Source organism: Pleurodeles waltl, chromosome 2_2 (genome assembly GCF_031143425.1).
Source record: "Pleurodeles waltl isolate 20211129_DDA chromosome 2_2, aPleWal1.hap1.20221129, whole genome shotgun sequence".
Classification (NCBI taxonomy): domain Eukaryota; kingdom Metazoa; phylum Chordata; class Amphibia; order Caudata; family Salamandridae; genus Pleurodeles; species Pleurodeles waltl.
The window spans coordinates 1,136,160,684-1,136,177,812 of record NC_090439.1 but is presented as its reverse complement, the minus strand read 5'-3'; the positions used below and the strand labels follow the sequence as shown (position 1 = coordinate 1,136,177,812).

The 17,129-nt window shown below is 47.9% G+C and overlaps 1 protein-coding gene across 1 annotated transcript in view; it reads right to left on the bottom strand.

The window, feature by feature from the left end:
• The window catches only part of LOC138282955 (apolipoprotein L3-like), a 65,070-nt gene that overhangs the window by 31,323 nt on the left and 16,618 nt on the right, over window positions 1-17,129 (bottom strand). Inside the window, exon 2 of the mRNA XM_069221024.1 lies at window positions 1,192-1,236. Coding sequence (XP_069077125.1) covers window positions 1,192-1,217 — 26 coding nt within the window. The 5' untranslated portion in view covers window positions 1,218-1,236. The remainder of the gene's footprint in view (window positions 1-1,191; window positions 1,237-17,129) is intronic.

Below are 17,129 nucleotides of genomic sequence, written 5' to 3'. Positions count from 1 at the left end.
ACTAGCACCGTGAGCTGTGCCCACTACAGCAGGGCGGCCAAGATGGCGGATTGCTTACGTGTGACGTATCTGTGCTTGGAGAATGCCTAAGTGTGACATTTAATGGTCTTACTTGAGACCCTGTGCCTGACACTCACTACTTAACAATCGTAGTAAAATGCTTATTCCCACATGTTATTCATTTACCCATACTTTGCAATATTATTGTGTTGTACTGGGCACAGCATTGTGAGAAAACTAAAACTCATTTATACTGAGTGTAACCCAGATAATCTGAGGACCTGCTCACCCTGGACAGACACTCTGAGCAGCTGGCCAGGAAACGTGGTGGCTTTAAGAACAACTACCCTCCTTCGGAGAAGAGAGCAATTCCCATCCCGACTGCACCCACTCACAACAGGCACATCTCCTACATTATGCATCCTCACCTGCCTCACCTAAATGCCCGAGAACATGTCATTCCTTTAACTAATACACGCACCAATCATTATCATCTGCCAGCCATGCGTAGAGATGTCCCCTACACAACATGAATTGCTCCATCAACATATTCTTCTGCACATATGTGTGGTTGGCCAATATCACCCCGCAAAAAGTGCCACCTGGGAAAACACCTTCACCAGCTGCTGGGCTTCATCAGCCACTCCAGCTCATAGAGGTGGCTGAGCAGCCACTTGGAAGCGGCTGTTAGGTCTACCCCACCTCACCTGCCACCTGGAAATGCAGCCTCCTTCTCAATTCATTGGAGTTTATGTCCATCGCACCAACCCTGAGAAGGTGGCTGATAGGATCACAACTTTTCTGTAAACCCCTTATAAATGCTAAAACTGATTGATTACAGGTGGCTGATCGTTCTACGTTGTCCGCAAGCACAGCTTCACTTTTGGCTACATCTTTGCGCAAAACACAGAAGCATAAGCAGGCTGCTGCTGTGTGTGTTTGCAAACACTCCCACTTGTTCAATGAACTCACTCAACAATGCCTACAATAATGCTGTGTAGAACTTAATTTTAAAGCCAGGCCTATTGGCTTTGCTGCTGTTTGTTTACATTCTGGGTTTCACACTCAGTGGCATTTTTGAACTATTTGTTTCCCCAACATTTCACATGCTCTACCATTGCTCACTCTACTGCCCCTGGCTCATCTCCTGGACACATCAGTGAGCCCAGCACAGCTCTCGAGGACACCCACCTTTCTTCTCTCTGCTGAAAACACATGTTCTTCTCCTCCGTATACCTAGTTAGGAGACAAAAGACAAATCAGGTTGATCTATGTTGCTTAAATAGGAGCAATCTCAGATAAATCACAGGGTGGAAGGGAAGTGGTGCACAGAGAAAAGGAAGATACTCTCCTGGAGCCACGTCTGCCCATTGCTATATTACTTAGCAATAGATGTAATCTTCTCTAGACACTATGGGGGTCATTCTGACCCTGGCGGTAATTACCGCCATGGCGGAGGTCGGCGGTAGCACCGCCAACAGGCTGGCGGTGCACCGCTGGGCATTCTGAACGCGGCCAGAAACGGAAAGTCGGCGGTGTCCCGCCGACTTTCCGCTGCCCTTGAGAATCCTCCATGGCGGCGGAGCGCGCTCTGCCGCCATGGGGATTCTGACACCCCCTACCGCCATCCAGTTCCTGGCGGTTCTCCCGCCGGGAACAGGATGGCGGTAGGGGGTGCCACGGGGCCCCTGGGGGCCCCTGCAGTGCCCATGCCAATGGCATGGGCACTGCAGGGGCCCCTGTAAGAGGGCCCCAAAAAGAATTTCAGTGTCTGCCTAGCAGACACTGAAATTCGCGACGGGTGCAACTGCACCCGTCGCACCTTCCCACACCGCCGGCTCAATTCTGAGCCGGCGTCCTCGTGGGAAGGGTGTTTCCCGCTGTGCTGGCGGGCAGACTTTCGGCGGTCGCCCGCCAGCCCAGTGGGAAAGCCAGAATGACTGCCGCGGTCTTTTGACCGCGGAGCGGTCTTTCGGCGGGAATCAGAATGACCCCCTATGTTTGCATTATTTTATTTATTGACTCAGCATCACTTTTCTATCCATACTTATTTCAACGTTTTTAGATATATATTTTGCACAATACTTAAATCAAAGGTGCAGTTATGTTTACCTTGAAAATAGCACAGTGTCTCTGAGCAGGAAATTATGGTAATGGTACAAACTGGATATACAGCGCCTTGAGACCCTCGCGGGTGAGTAGCCGCGCTTTACAAATACTGACTGATTAATATGCAGCAATCTCCTGACGTCATTTAGAAGAGTGCAATACTCGCTCTTTCGGGAAACAAACCAATGGATAAAATAACAATGTGCCTAATTCTGCAATATAAACATCTGGAAATGGTAAGAAACACTTCCCAAACTTTCTGTAGCCACCAAAATGACAACTGGAAAAATAATAAATATGCCCCTGAGAAAATTGAAGTAATATAGCAGTTATAAGTTAGGGGTTTTAAGGTACCTATGATCTCTCCCTCATAAGACAGAGGGGCGCTCTGGCCTGAGGGGGATGGGAACTAAGATTTTGGTTATTCTAGACTCAAGTAGGGCCGTGGCTCTTCATCTGGGGTCCGTGGACACCTTGGGACCATGTTGCCGCACAGGGTGTTCTCACCAGTTTAGCAAATTAAATAGTAGTATCATATAAAAATAAGGCATTTAACGTAGAAAAGCAAAGTCTAAAATTGAAACACTCTGTATATGTGAAGGAGTGTGAAACTGCAGTGGCTAGAAATGTAGGCCCTTATTTATAGGGTTCTGGCGTAGGGCGGTGTTGCAAGTCAACCTGCTGCGCTGCCCTACGCCAGAGCGAAAGGCCAGAAATGCACCGTATTTATGCAATAAATTCCTGTCCTTTCCCACTGTGCTGGCACCGCTTTGACATGGAGCAAGGGTGCCTGCGTTGCATGCAGAATTGTTTTTATGCAAGAAGAGGTACGTTCCTGCACAGAAACATCCCCCAGAGACGTTTTCCTCTTTCTACGTTTCCTCATAGATATGGTTGAGAGTTTTGCATCTTTCAAAAAAAGTGATGCTCTGGCTGAGCAAGCGCCTCATAAATAAACCCCTTGTTCGGTGTCCTTGGCTCTATTCGTGGGAACAGAATCTGGTTTGGAACATTGCTGGCCCAAACTGAGACATGGGTATATGCTGATAAAAAATATTAAAAATATTAAAATATTCCACAACGTGTGTATTTTTGATGCATCCTTGTTTCTGTATTTTTATGTATTGTTTTGAGTTTCAAATCGTAGAATTTGCTTGGGTCCTGTCTTCCAGGGGGTATCCACCAGAGAAGTCACAAGTTTAAGAACTGCTGACACAGGGGTCTCAGGCTTGCCATGGTGGGCGATGGCAGGTGTAAACTGCGAGGATTTACTCTAGTTCCCTCTCTATTCCAACAATTCCTGGTCCCAAGGCCCGTCCCACACCGGGTCGCATCCCTACACAGTGTTGCAGCAGGACGCTCTGATGGTCATGTATGAGCTCCCTGATCTTGACATTCACACAGTGGGTACTTAACTTTCTGTATACAGTGCTTAATTTGAGCCGGTGGTTTCCGGTGCTCAGCACCCTCACTTAATCACCGACACCGGTACTCATGACAGCCACCACATGGCGCTGCTTGTTTAATTTTGTAATGAACAAAACTGTTGTTTAATAATGCAATATACATTACAAATGACTAATACTTGCCACCCAAAGCTATAAGTATAGCCTGGTTGGCTGGTATTAGTCATTTTTAATGTAAACAAATTGTGAATTGTCATTAGTGGCTCCGACAGAGGCAACGGGTGTTGCCAGCTGCAGGGCTCTCCTGACAAGGGCCCCGGCACTTATTATTATTATTTTTTTACAATTTATGTGCCGTCTTTATAGATTAATTTTGAAGCATACTTTTCTATGCATTCTCAATCATGTTTTCCTTTTACATCCTTTCCCAAGCTTTGCACGGGTTTGTCTTTCGAGACACACATCACACTTCCACAGTTCGCATACTACTGAAGATCGTGCAAATTCCTCCCTGTTTTGTGGCCACACCCACATTTTTGACCTTGCCCCTTTTAAATGTTCTACTAGTTTTGAAATGTTTATTTTGTGTACAAATAAAATATAAAAAAGCAAGTAATCAATTAACAACAAAGTGGGTGCTCGAGACAAACATGCTCGGTGCACTTTGAAGTGCGATACACACGTGCAATAAGGGTGATCAAAGTGTGCATCAGCCCGTTATACTTAATATACATTCAAATGGGGCTGCGTGGAAGTCGACAAGTTTCACACTATCGACCATCATCAGGACTTGTTCAAATATGGAGCTCGCGAGAGAACTGTCAAGGGATAGAAAAACGAAATCAAACTAAATCAAAGTCTCCCACCCTCCTCTGCACTCCCAGTGCTTCCCGAGCAGGCCAAGGGGTTTATTTTTTTATACTGACAATCAGTGCGCACAGTATACTGACATCATTACTCCAAACTAAAGGTAAAACGAACTGATTGGCTCAGGGCTTAAGCACTGATTGCTTTGGGAGAGGTATTGCTAGAAAGGGCAGAATTCCCCATTACCAATGGTACCCCTGCCTTGTCGATTCCCTGCTTGGGAATTGCCGTAGGAGAGCCATCCCCAAGCAAGAATCCACCCACTAGGTAGCAGGGATTTGAGGGAACCACCCATTGTTCCCATACTTGTCCTAATAAAAACACTACATCACTTGTGTGGCTGGGCCTAGTGACAGAGACAGGAAAAGATCCAACCAAGGTCAGTGGGAGTCCCACAGTGGAACTCCCATCCCCTTGGTTTAATTTGTTTCTTTTGTGAGCAGTAGCCCCAGCCACACAATTGAGGCAGCGTTTTTTTATCGGAATAAATGGAGGAATGCTGGGTGGTAGGAATTTTGTGGATTCTTCTTGAGACCAGACATTTCCTCACAGAAATGTAAGAAAAATGTGTGATTTTAGCTGAAATTTGCAGCTTGGCGGGCAATGTGAGTAAGAAAACCTCTTGGGATTCATGCATGGTAAACAGAGCATTAATTTGTAAAGAAAAACGTGCCGATGCCCAAAGCACTCCTCTGAAACATGCGGCTGCTGCAATTAAATGTGCGAACACGGAATACTGAGGCAGCATAATCCTAAAGCTATCTCGGGCCTCTTTAATCCATTTACAGACACTCCCTGCCGGTTTAACTCACTCATGCAGCTTTCTGCTTTCTCCCTTTGTGACTCTTTTTTGTTTTTCTCTTCCTCGTCTTTCCTGTATGAGTCTTTTGCTTGCAGTAATTGTTTGAGGCACAAAATTAGTGCTGGCTCTCAAAATTAAGCCAGTGCCACACAATGAAAACCACCGGCTCACATTAAGCACTGATGGTACACCAGCGTGGAATCGTCTGGGTGTCTAGTTTTCATAAATGTCTGTGGTTTGTAGGGTTAAAGGGGTGGCATCCCAGCACGGTCCCAAACACTGCAGCTATCACTATCGCTAATCTCCTGACAGCACTTTAGGGTCTCTTGTGTGTGGTGTCCTGGCCAACCCACACAAGTGGGGAACCACTGTTCGTTTGAGGTTTGCAAGAGATTCTTGGTAAGAAAACCTAATGAGTTTTTAAAGACAAATATAGCAAGGGATGCTGGGTAACAGAACCTGGTTGAGAGCCAGGCTTGGTTTCTTTAGATGTAGGCTGAGCTAGGCCACACAATCCACAGTCCGCAGGTACTGATTGCAATTCTTTTTTTTTTTTAAAGGGTCAGATGTCACTTTTAAAATGTGATGTGTTCATGTTGTGCTTTGGGCCCTTTCCTGTCGTTGTCACTAGGTCTACCCACAAAAGTGAGGTACCATTTTTGTCGAGAGACGTGTGGAAATGCAAGGTGGGCGGAAGGTTGTAACTCCACACAGATTCCACAATCTATCATTACAAAAATGTGAGGAAAATGTGTTTCTTTAGCCAAGTTTTGAGGTTTGCAAAGGCTTTTGGGTAATGAAACCTGGTGAGAGCCACGCAGGTTTTCACAAACAAACAGGTTTGCTAGGTTTCCCTAGGTGCCCAAAATCCACAGCTCACGACATTGCAAAAAAAAGGATGGTTTTCAGGGGAAAAATGTGATGTGTCCACGTTGCATTTTGGGCCCTTTACTGTCGCAGGCACGAGGCCTACCCACACAGGTGAGGCACAATTTTTAATCGAGAGACTTCGAGGAATGCTGGGTGGTAGGAAATTTGTAGATCCTCACAGATTCTAGATTTTTCACTCATTGATATGTGAGGAAAATGTGGTTTAGTCAAAGTCTGATGCAAGTTAATTCCCCCTGGATTCCCCAGTGTGTCTGTTTTTCAAAAAATATGTACAGGTTTGCTAGGTTTCCCTAGGTGCCTTATGTGCCAGGGTCTAAATTCCACAGCTACCAACATTGCAACAAAAGGGACAGTTTTCAGGCCATTTCCTATCGCAGACACTAGGCCTATCAGCACAACTGAGGTACAATTTTTATCGGGTGACATGGAGAAATGCTAGGTAGTAGGAAGTTTGTGTCTTCCAGCAGATTCCAGAACTTTCCATCACAAAAATGATGGAAAAGGAAAATGTGTTTTTAGTAAACTTTGATGTTTGCTTGGGATTCTGGATGAGAAAAGCTGGTGAGAGTCATGCAAGTCAGCCCACCCTGGATATCCCTAGCTGTGTAGATTTAAAAGATGTACAGGTTTGCTAGGTTTCCATAGGTGCCAAATGTGCCAGGATCCAAAATCCACAGCTACTGACATTGTTTTCAGAGGAAAAATGTGCTGTATCCATGTTGCATTTTGGCCGTTTCCGCTCATGTGCACTAGGCCTACCCACAAAAGTGAGGCACCATTTTTTTCGGAAGACTTGGAGGAATGCTGAGTGGGAGGAAATCTGTGGGTTCCTACAGATTCTAAAAGTTTTCCTCACAGCAATGTGAGGAAAACATGTGTTTTTAGCCAATGGTTCAGGTTTTTACACCGTTATGAGTAAGGAAACCTGGTGAGAGACAAGCAAGTCACCCGACCCTTAAATCCCATAGGTATTAGTTTTAAAAAATGTACAGGGTTGTTAGGTTTTCCTAGGTGCCGGCTGAGCTGCATTCCAAATCCACATTGCAAAAAAATGGGACAGTTTTGAGTGGAAAAATGTGGTGTATCCATGTTGCATCTTGGGCCGTTTCCTGCTGTGGGCACGAGGTCTACCCACACAAGTGACATACAATTTTTATCTAGAGACTTCGGGAATAGTAGGTGGTAGGATGTTTGTGGCTCCCAAAGATTTCAGAACTTTCCATCACAGAAATGTGAGGAAAATGTGTTTTTTAGTTAAAGTTTGAGGTTTGCAAGTGATTCTGGGTAAGAAAAGCTGGTAAGTGCCACGCAAGTCAGCTCATCCTCGATACCCATAGGTTTCTAGTTTTCAAACATATATAGGTTTTCTAGGTTTCTCTACGTGCCGGATGAACTAGTCCCAAAACTTCACAGCTACCGACAAAGAGTTTGTTTTGAGTAGAAAAATGTGATGTTCATGTTGCGGTTTTGTCCGTTTCCTGTCAAGCGTGCCCTAGGCCTACCCACACAAGTGAGGCACCATTTTGTATTAGAAGGCATGTGGCAACAAAGAACAATAGAAGATGTTATTATCAATTGGATTGCACTGCATTTGTGTCTTCCTAATGTAAGCCACTGTTGTGTAGCCATCTTAGTTATAGCTCCATGCACGTTATTTTAACACACGAGGCCTGTCGCTGTGCACTTTAACCTAGATGTATTTTATTGGGCTTTGCTTTATTATTGTTTCAGTAGCCACTTTTACGGTCTTGTTTTATTTCTCTCTGACTGTTTTTGCCTAGGCCAGCACTTTGTTCTCAAACAAGACATTCTTGCTCACTCTGTGCTTCTTCCAAGGCTGCAGCAAGATAGGTTGTCGGTGAAAGTGGTACAAGTTTAGTCTCTGACATTCATAGAAAATACACATCCCTACGTAGGGCCATTTTCTTAGAACACCAGATGTTTTATTATATAAACACTTCCCTGTCCCTTACATGTTAGATGGAGATTCTAGAAAAAGCCACAACTGTATGCTGATTGCTGAATGCTTCGCTACAGCTGTTTTGCAGACTTCAGGCCTTTGCTCAGGTATGGGGGATGATGTCTTCCCAGGGGAACCTAAAGGGCAGAATTAGAGCTTAACACACTGTGCTTTATCATAGCCTAGGTAGGAATTAATCTGTTGACTGTAGTGACAATATGATAGCATTATTTTTATGTTTTACTCTCCTTGTCACAATTTTAATCTTGTCATGCTGTATCGTTCCGGTTATTGCAGTTCACGCTTTGCTATCTAAGATGCAGTCGCTTTATTAAAGCATTATTGAAATATATACTGCCTCTGTTTGTCATTGTGTATGTGAGACTAATGTAACTGAGAGAAACAGATGAGACCTGAGTGACCACGGCTTCCCTGAGAAACCAGTTATGTCATGCCTCGGCTTTCCAATCATCCCGCCCTTGGGTGGAGATGAGGCACTGCTAGTCAGCCAGAGCAGACCCCGAATTGGAGCGACAGGTGTCACCTGTAGTGGGTTAGACTCAGTCTCCCACACCGCAGGCGATTCTGCCACTCGAAATCCAGTAGTCTCATTAGAATAATGAGAGCCTACGCAACGCCACTGTGTAAGAAAGAAGACCTTTTGAAAAATGCCCTCTGAATCACATGCTAATATGGTACCCACAAATTCAGAGATGTACAAATAACCACTACTTCTAAACTACATATCTTGTGTCCATTTCAGAAATACATAGATTTCCCTGATACCCATTTTTCAAACTACATACTTCTTCATATTTGTTGGTCTGTACCTGGTACACAATGAAAAAACATGGTACGGTGCAGCTCAGTTGTTGGCTATAGGTACCTCGGGTTGTTGGAGAACCTACAAACCCTACATAGCCGCGCAACTAGAGGGGTCTAGCAGGCATAATGGTATATTGCTTTTGTAAATTGGCCATTGTGGCAAAAAAGTACAGATCAAATGGCCATTTTGTTCTTCCTCGTTTTCAATATTTGTTTCAACAGTTAGGCCCGAATTTAACCCCTTCGGTGCCAGGCCTTTTCCCCCTCCTGTGCCAGGCCTTTTTTTGGCTATTTGGGGCAGTTCGCGCTTAGGCCCTCTTAACTTTTTGTCCACATAAGCTACCCAACGCCATATTGGAGTCCTTTTTTTTCCAACATCCTAGGGATTCTGGAGGTACCCAGACTTTGTGGGTTCCCCTGAAGGAGACCAAGAAATTAGCCAAAATACAGCGAAAATTTTGTTTTTTTTCAAACAAAATGGGGAAAAAGGACTGCAGAAGTAGGCTTGTGGTTTTTCCCCTGAAAATGGCATCAACAAAGGGTTTGCAGTGCTAAAATCACCAGCTTTCAGGAACAGGCAAACTTGAATCAGAAAACTCAATTTTTCAACACAATTGTGGCATTTTACTGGGACATACCCCATTTTTACTATTTTTTTGTGCTTTCAGCCTCCTTCCAGTTAGTGACAGAAATGGGTGTGAAACCAACGCTGGATCCCAGAACGCTAAACATTTCTGAAAAGTATACACAATTCTGAATTCAGCAAGGGGTAATTTGTGTAGCTCCTACTACGTTTTCCTACAGAAAATAACAGCTGAAATGAAAAAAAAATTTAACTTTTTCCTGCAATGTCAGATTTTTTAAAGCAATATACCGTTACATCTGCTGGACTCTTCTGGTTGCGGAGTAATCTATGGCTTGCAGGTTCATCAAGAACTCCAGGTACCCAGAGCCAATAAATGAGCTGCACCTTGCAATGGGTTTTCATTCTATACCGGGTATACAGCAATTCATTTGCTGAAATATAAAGAGTGAAAAATAGGTATCAAGAAAATCTTTGTATTGGGGGGCGGAGCCAAGATGGCGGCCGGAGCGGACGCATAATCTAGAGCTCCACACCGGCCCGGAACATTTATCCTGTCACGGCGGTGTTGCTGTCCTGGGGCCCAAGGAAGCGTTGCCTGGAGGTGGCCTGGTGGCTCCGGAGTCAGTTGGCAAGTGAATTTTGGGTGGCGACGTGCCCCGTTGCCCTGTACGCACCACCGCAGCCGGGACCTTGACGGTGCGGCCCGACTCTACCTTGAGGCTGCACCCGCGGAGGGGGAGCCCTCCCGGGTGGCGCATTTCTACGTACCGGCACCACCCAAGTAAGCGCTGTGTGGGGCAGCAAAGGGGGCTCCTATCGGGATACCCCAACTGGACCTGACACTGCCTGGGTGGATCCGAGCGGGTGTGCCCCACTTCCATGTCCACGGAGCCTTCCGACCTGCTGGGGGGCCTGTGTGCGCTGCACGTCCTCCATCGTCCCTGCGGTTGCTCATGCCGTACCCCCCACCCGGGGAGTCTCTCCCTCTGATGACGGCGGCCCGCACAATCTGCCTGGCTGGGCTCCCTATGGCCTCACACACTTACGCTCTACGCTGGAATTTCTTGTTGGCCTTTGCCCGGAGGGCCGGGGGTCTTTAAGACGCGTCTCTGGAGGCTTTGAGACACTGGTGAACGCTGGCCTTCCGCAGCAGTCTGCTCCAATACGGCAGCCGATCCTTGCTTTTACCGCTGTGCCCTGCCTTGGGTCCCTGTATATAGTACTATAGCGCACGTTCCGCGGACACCGGGGCGGGGGAATCATCTGCGTGTGCACCCGGCGAGGTGACAGACTGCTACACAGCGGTGAGCAGAATTGTTGGAAGCACCCTGGCGATTACTTGACCGTCTTGTACTGGTAGGGAGTGGTCCGCCTCGAGCTGGTTGCACCATACGTGCGAGAAACTTTTGCGACTCCTCTGGGCTTTGGGGGTACCTGGCGACTCCCCTTCGCTCCGACACTGCCTGTTCTTGTTGTTGCTTCTTGGTGTCACGAAACCCCACATCGCTGCCTCTGTTCTTTACTTTGCTAACCCGGTGTTCCTCTCCGTCGCTCCGCTGTATTCCTCTTTGGGCGGCAATGATGGGCAAACCTAAGGCATCTAGGGCTCCAGGGCCTGAGCTTGATCACCCCTTAAAGGAAGGGGGAGTCTTGGAGACCCTGGCACAGCTGGACACTACACTCAAATCCCATTCTGCCCAATTTGATAAGGTTCTTCAACCTATCCTCGACACTAAAACGTCCTTGGAAACCAGAATCAACACAATCGCCACAGATGCTACTCTACTCCGGGCCGACTATCGTAAATTGACTGATCGTGTGGAGGAAACTGAATCCTCATTGGCAGCTCTCCATCCCACGGTGCAAGACTTGCATTTCCAACTGAAACAAATGCAATTGGATCTGACTACCCTACATAACCGCGCAGAGGACGCCGAGGGCAGGTCTCGTCGGAATAACATTAGACTTGTAGGGTTTCCTGAGCAGGTTGACTCACCAAATAATGAAATCTTTGTGGAGCAATGGCTGATTGACCACATCCTAGACGGCAAGCCTCCCAAATTTTTCTCTGTGGAGAGAGCGCACAGAGTCCCCGGCAGAACCCCTCGCCCAGGGGCACCGCCACGACCTATTATTGCCCGGTTACTGAATTTCCGCGATAGAGACTATGGGGCTCATTCCGAGCCCGGCGGGCTCCGCCCACCGGGCGGAAACCGCCCAAAGACCGCACCGCGGTCAAATGACCGCGGGGGTCATTTTGACTTTCCCGCTGGGCCGGCGGGCGATCTCCAGAAGATCGCCCGCCGGCCCAGCGGGAAAGCCCCTGCAACGAGGAAGCCGGCTCCGAATGGAGCCGGCGGAGTTGCAGGGGTGCGACGGGTGCAGTAGCACCCGTCGCGATTTTCACTGTCTGCATAGCAGACAGTGAAAATCATGGTGGGGCCCTGTTAGGGGGGCCCTGCACTGCCCATGCCAGTGGCATGGGCAGTGCAGGGGCCCCCAGGGGCCCCACGACACCCGTTCCCGCCATCCTGTTCCTGGCGGGTTTTACCGCCAGGAACAGGCTGGCGGGAAGGGGGTCGGAATCCCCATGGCGGCGCAGGGGAAAACCGGCGGGAAACCGCCGGTTCCCCTTTTCTGACCGCGGCGGTAAGAATAGCCCTGGAAGCACCGCCAGCCTGTTGGCGGTGCTTCCGTTGCCCTCCACCCTGGCGGTTTCAAACCGCCAGGGTCGAATGAGGGCCTTAATCTTACAGCACTCTCGCTCCCACGGCCCATGGCAGTATGAAAATGCTGCGATATCAGCATATCCTGACTTTACGGCCGAAGTACAGTCAAAATGTAACTCCTTCACCAAAGTGAAACAACGCCTCCGAGAACTAAATTATAAATATGCACTCTTATTCCCAGCTAAATTGCGGGTGATTGACGGTGAGGCCACAAGACTTTTTCAATCCCCGGAGGATGTGTGGACCTGGTTGCATGCGAATGGCTTGGTGCACTCGGCTTCGGATACTCTGGAAGACACCACTTGGCTGACCCCACATTCCAAACGACGCAAGCGGAAATCAAGTAAAGCTGGTCCTTCATGTGCTCAAGCGGTTACTGAACAAGAGAAAGCGACACAGGAAACGGCGCACTTCTCTCATAACTCCTTTTTGGCTTTATCCGACAAGTTTCAGCTCCCCTCTGATTCAGATACTGGGGCCACGTCACCTTCCAAGGCCTCTGGTGATGAACATGCCCCCTTGATGACTCCGAGACTGGCTGATGATCTTTGACACACCACAACCTACGGCTCCTGAATATTGGTGATGTTCTGTCCATTTTTTATTGTCCCGTGTCTCCATATTAGTGGGGCCTCCTGTTCTCTCGTGGCCCCCGGGCGCAATTTTATGTTGTTACTCCGGGGTCCTTGGGATGCTCTTTGTTGCACTTCATGATACATACAACCCCCCCCCCCGACTGCAGGGGATACTGCGTGTACACTATCTCTTGGTCAGAGTTGTTCCTCATAAAGTTCTATGTGTTTTTGTTCCTTTTTTATGGGGTTGTGGCATGCTATCTGTTGCGATTCAGGCATGGGTTCTGGGAGTTGTTCTGATGTTTTCTGTAGTTAGAGTCTGCTTGGTGTTTAACATGAGGGGGATCGCTTCTTTTTGGGAGTTCAGGGGGTGGGAGGGGAGGGTACTGCTATGCCTTTTTGTTCTAACTACCTACGTCTACGGACTATAATATATTAACCTGGACTATCCGTGGATTGGGTAATCCCATAAAAAGATATAGAATTTACACTTACCTTCGACGGCGCTGTATCCATATCGCCTGCCTGCAAGAAACGCACTTGACTCATGGTGAATTACTTAAATTGCAGCTGCGCTGGAAGGGTCAAGTTTTTGGTACCGGCTACACCGCGTATGCCAGAGGCGACCTGATATGGCTCGTGCCGGAGGTACCATTCACTAAAACTAGGTCTCATATTGATCAGGATGGTCGGTATGTCATATTGGAGGGCCTTCTAAATGGGCACCCCATTCTTTTGAACTCTGTATATGGCCCTAACACCCTACAAGGCACGTTTTTCAATGATTTAACTCATACCTTATTGTTAGATGCCAATACTCCCAATCTGTGGGGGGGTGATTTTAATTGTATTCAACACACTGCAATGGATCGCTCGACGACTCCTCTGCCAAACACCCCTGGTCTCCTAGCCACTAAACATTTTCGACCGTGGTCACACACTATGCACCTATCTGACATATGGCGTTTACATCACCCAGACGATAGGGAATACTTGTATTATGCCCCTGGCTACCATATACACACTAGGCTAGATTATATTTTTTGTAATTCCCTTCTGTGGCCACACATCCGTAGCTCTGAATATCTGGGTAGAACTTGGTCGAACCATAATCCTCTTAGGGTGTCTTTCCAATGGGGGCCAGCCAGCCCGCGAATCCCACTATGGAAGCTGCAAGTGGCAGCTCTCCAAGACGCGCCATTTAAAACTCAACTCGGTACCACCGTTACGGAATATTTTAAACATAATGAAGGCTCTGTTGGGGACCGCAGAACAGAATGGGATGCTATGAAGGTTGTGATTCGGGGCCATTGCATGGCCTCTTCCTGGGGAGCGAGATCGGCCCTTACCCGCAGTGTAGGGAAGCTTGAACACGAAATACGGCAATTGGAAGTTGCAGCTGTCACTGATCCCTCTGCCCGTCAATGTTTGTCTGCGCGGCGCCGCCAACACCAGGAGGACTCCCACAGACTCACCAAATTGGACTATAAGACATACTCTCTGCAACAACACTGAGAGGGTGACAAACCAGGACGTATATTAGCGTGGTTGCTGCGTTCTGAGGTTCCACGAACAGTACTAGGAGCAATCCATAACGAGCATGGTGTAGTGGTCAATACGCAGGAAGCAATTAACGCAGCCTTTGCTCATTATTATAAAAATCTATATACAGCGCGACCGACCCCCCCTATGTTTGATCTTCATCCGTTATTAAGCGATCTTCGGGTGCCTTCCCTTACACAACAGAGACAGGACCTGGACCACCCACTACAAATTGATGAGGTGAACCTCGTACTACAACAGATGGCTAGAGGGAAGACTCCAGGTCCAGACAGTCTCCCCGTAGAGTTTTATGCCTCCTATGGGACCACACTCGCACCCAAATTATTGACTTTGTACGAGGCATCGTATCAACGAGGTGCGCTCCCCTCCACATTGAATGAAGCTCTTATTGTGGTACTTCCAACGCCTGGTAAGGATCCCCTTGAAGTGGGCTCCTATCATCCCCTCTCCATGCTCAATATTGACTATAAGATCCTTAGTAAATTATTGGCTAACAGGTTATTCCCCCTTCTTCCTTCCCTGATTCATCCCGACCAAAATGGATTTGTCCCTCATAGAACTACTTATGGTAACGTTCGACGTCTCTGTCACCTCATTGATACACTGTCCGGGGGGGACGGTTGTCCAGTGGCAGTGTCTTTAGATTTTGAACAGGCGTTTGATACTCTGGGATGGCCGTATTTATTGTGGGGATTGGGGCGTTTTGATGTTGGTCCCCAGATGTTGCGATAGATAAAACTTCTCTATACAGCTCCTCGTGCTAAGGTTCGTATTGGACACTGCGCATCTGATTCCTTTCCCATTTAAAGGGGGACCCAGCAGGCTTGCTCCCTGTCACCGGTACTCTTCGCCCTGGCAATGGAAACTCTTGCTATACGATTACGGCAGGAGGAAGCTTCATAGGGCTTGTGGGTAGATGGTAATTATACGCTGATGACGTACTAATTTACCTGCGCGATAGAACCACTGCCCTGGCTGATTTATTCCTCCTGTTAGACCATTTCGGTGAATTATCTGGCCTGATGTGAACAGGGGTAAGTCCTGTATGTTTCCCCTCTGTAGAAATAACGACGCTGCACCTCGGTCGTCTCCCCAGGACAGACTCCCGTGGGTGGCCGACAGCTTCCACTATCTCGGTGTAGATGTCTATCACACTGCCACAGATTTTGTGGAAGGCAATTATAATAGAGTGCTCTCTTCCATTCGTGGGTCCATGCCCTTTTGGCTGCGTTTGCCTCTCTCCCCTATGGGTAGAGCGGCTATTGCCAAAATGCTAATACTTCCCCGGTTCTTATATCTTTTCATGGCCCTTCCATTCCTCCCGGGGCGACCTTTTTTCGCAGCCACACGCAGTTTATTGACCTCCCTCATTTGGGGCTTGGGCCGCAAACAGGTTTCCCTTGACGTATTACACCACCCAACTCAGGAGGTGGGTATGGCGATTCCGGATCTGTGCTGTTATTATGCTGCGGCTCAACTCCACTGGCTTATGACTTGGCTATCAGAGACCCCTTCCATGGAGGGGACCATGATCCGCCAGATGACAGGTGGCGCGGGGGTGTTACATTGGCTCTTTTGCCGTCCTCAGCCCGGCACACGTGTGGGCTTGCTCCTCCGCACGGCGAAGGCCACTTGGGTTAAGGTTATCCGCAGACGGCTACAGTGATTTCCCTATTCCCCAGAGCTCCCGCTCTGGGAGCTGCCCCAGGTTCATGACCTCCAGCGACAATATGATTTTCGTGCATGGCGCGAGGGAGGGCTGTCCGGCGTCGGTGAGTTATTTGGAGATGGGAAACTGCATACTTTTCAAGCACTCAGTACCCTCTATCGCTTAGATCCCGGACAATTCCTAGCCCATGCAGCTCTACAGGCTGTAGTTCGACAAATATGGTGCCTCGGCTCCTTAGAACCTCCAGTTCACACCAAACTCCACCATTTATTGACCAGGACGGGGGAAAGGAAAGCAATTACTAATTTATACGCCCTACTGAGAGATACACCTGTGGTACCCCATTCCCATAGCAGATCTAAATGGGACCAGGGGCTGGGAGTGACCCTCACAGACCCCCAGTGGACGATGGCCTTACAACAAGTCAAATACGTTTCGCGGAATGCTAGACTGAAATTTACACATTTCAATTACATCCATCAAACTTACCTATCTCCTTATAGACTGCATTGAATATTTCCGGGAGCTCTCTCGGTGTGCCCACGATGCGGCCAGGACAACGCCACCTTCCTACATATGACATGGGAATGCGCTGACATCTCTCACCTGGGCACACGTTGTACAACATATCTCCGATATTGTTGGTGTTCCCATCACTCTAGACCCACTTCTATGCCTCTTAGGGATACCTCGCAGATCTAAATTGTCCAAGTATTATTTAAAGTTTGTGGATCTCGCCCTTATCCTCTTTAAACGCTTGATTGCTATGAGCTGGAAGGCTCCGAAACCTCTGGATATATCGCAATGGCTTCGAGGGGTGCTACAGCTGAAGCACAAGCACTTGAATATGACAGCCACAAACGTGGGGGTGTAGGTGGGATTACATTATGGGACACGTATTTAGTGAAAGTAGAAGATAAATTAGCCGCTCCTGCCCCCATCGCTTCACTCTGTGTGGACACCCCACCCAATCCCAGCTAAACTTATCGCATAGGTCAGTTCCATAGTCCCAACCCGCCAGCCGTTTTCACGCTCTGAACTCCCTGCTCTCTCACATCGTCTCACCCCTACTTTACAATTGCTGTGTTGCATCACTTATTGCTTTCCCTCTCCCCCTTCTCTCTAATTGTAAATATTTCACGTGAAT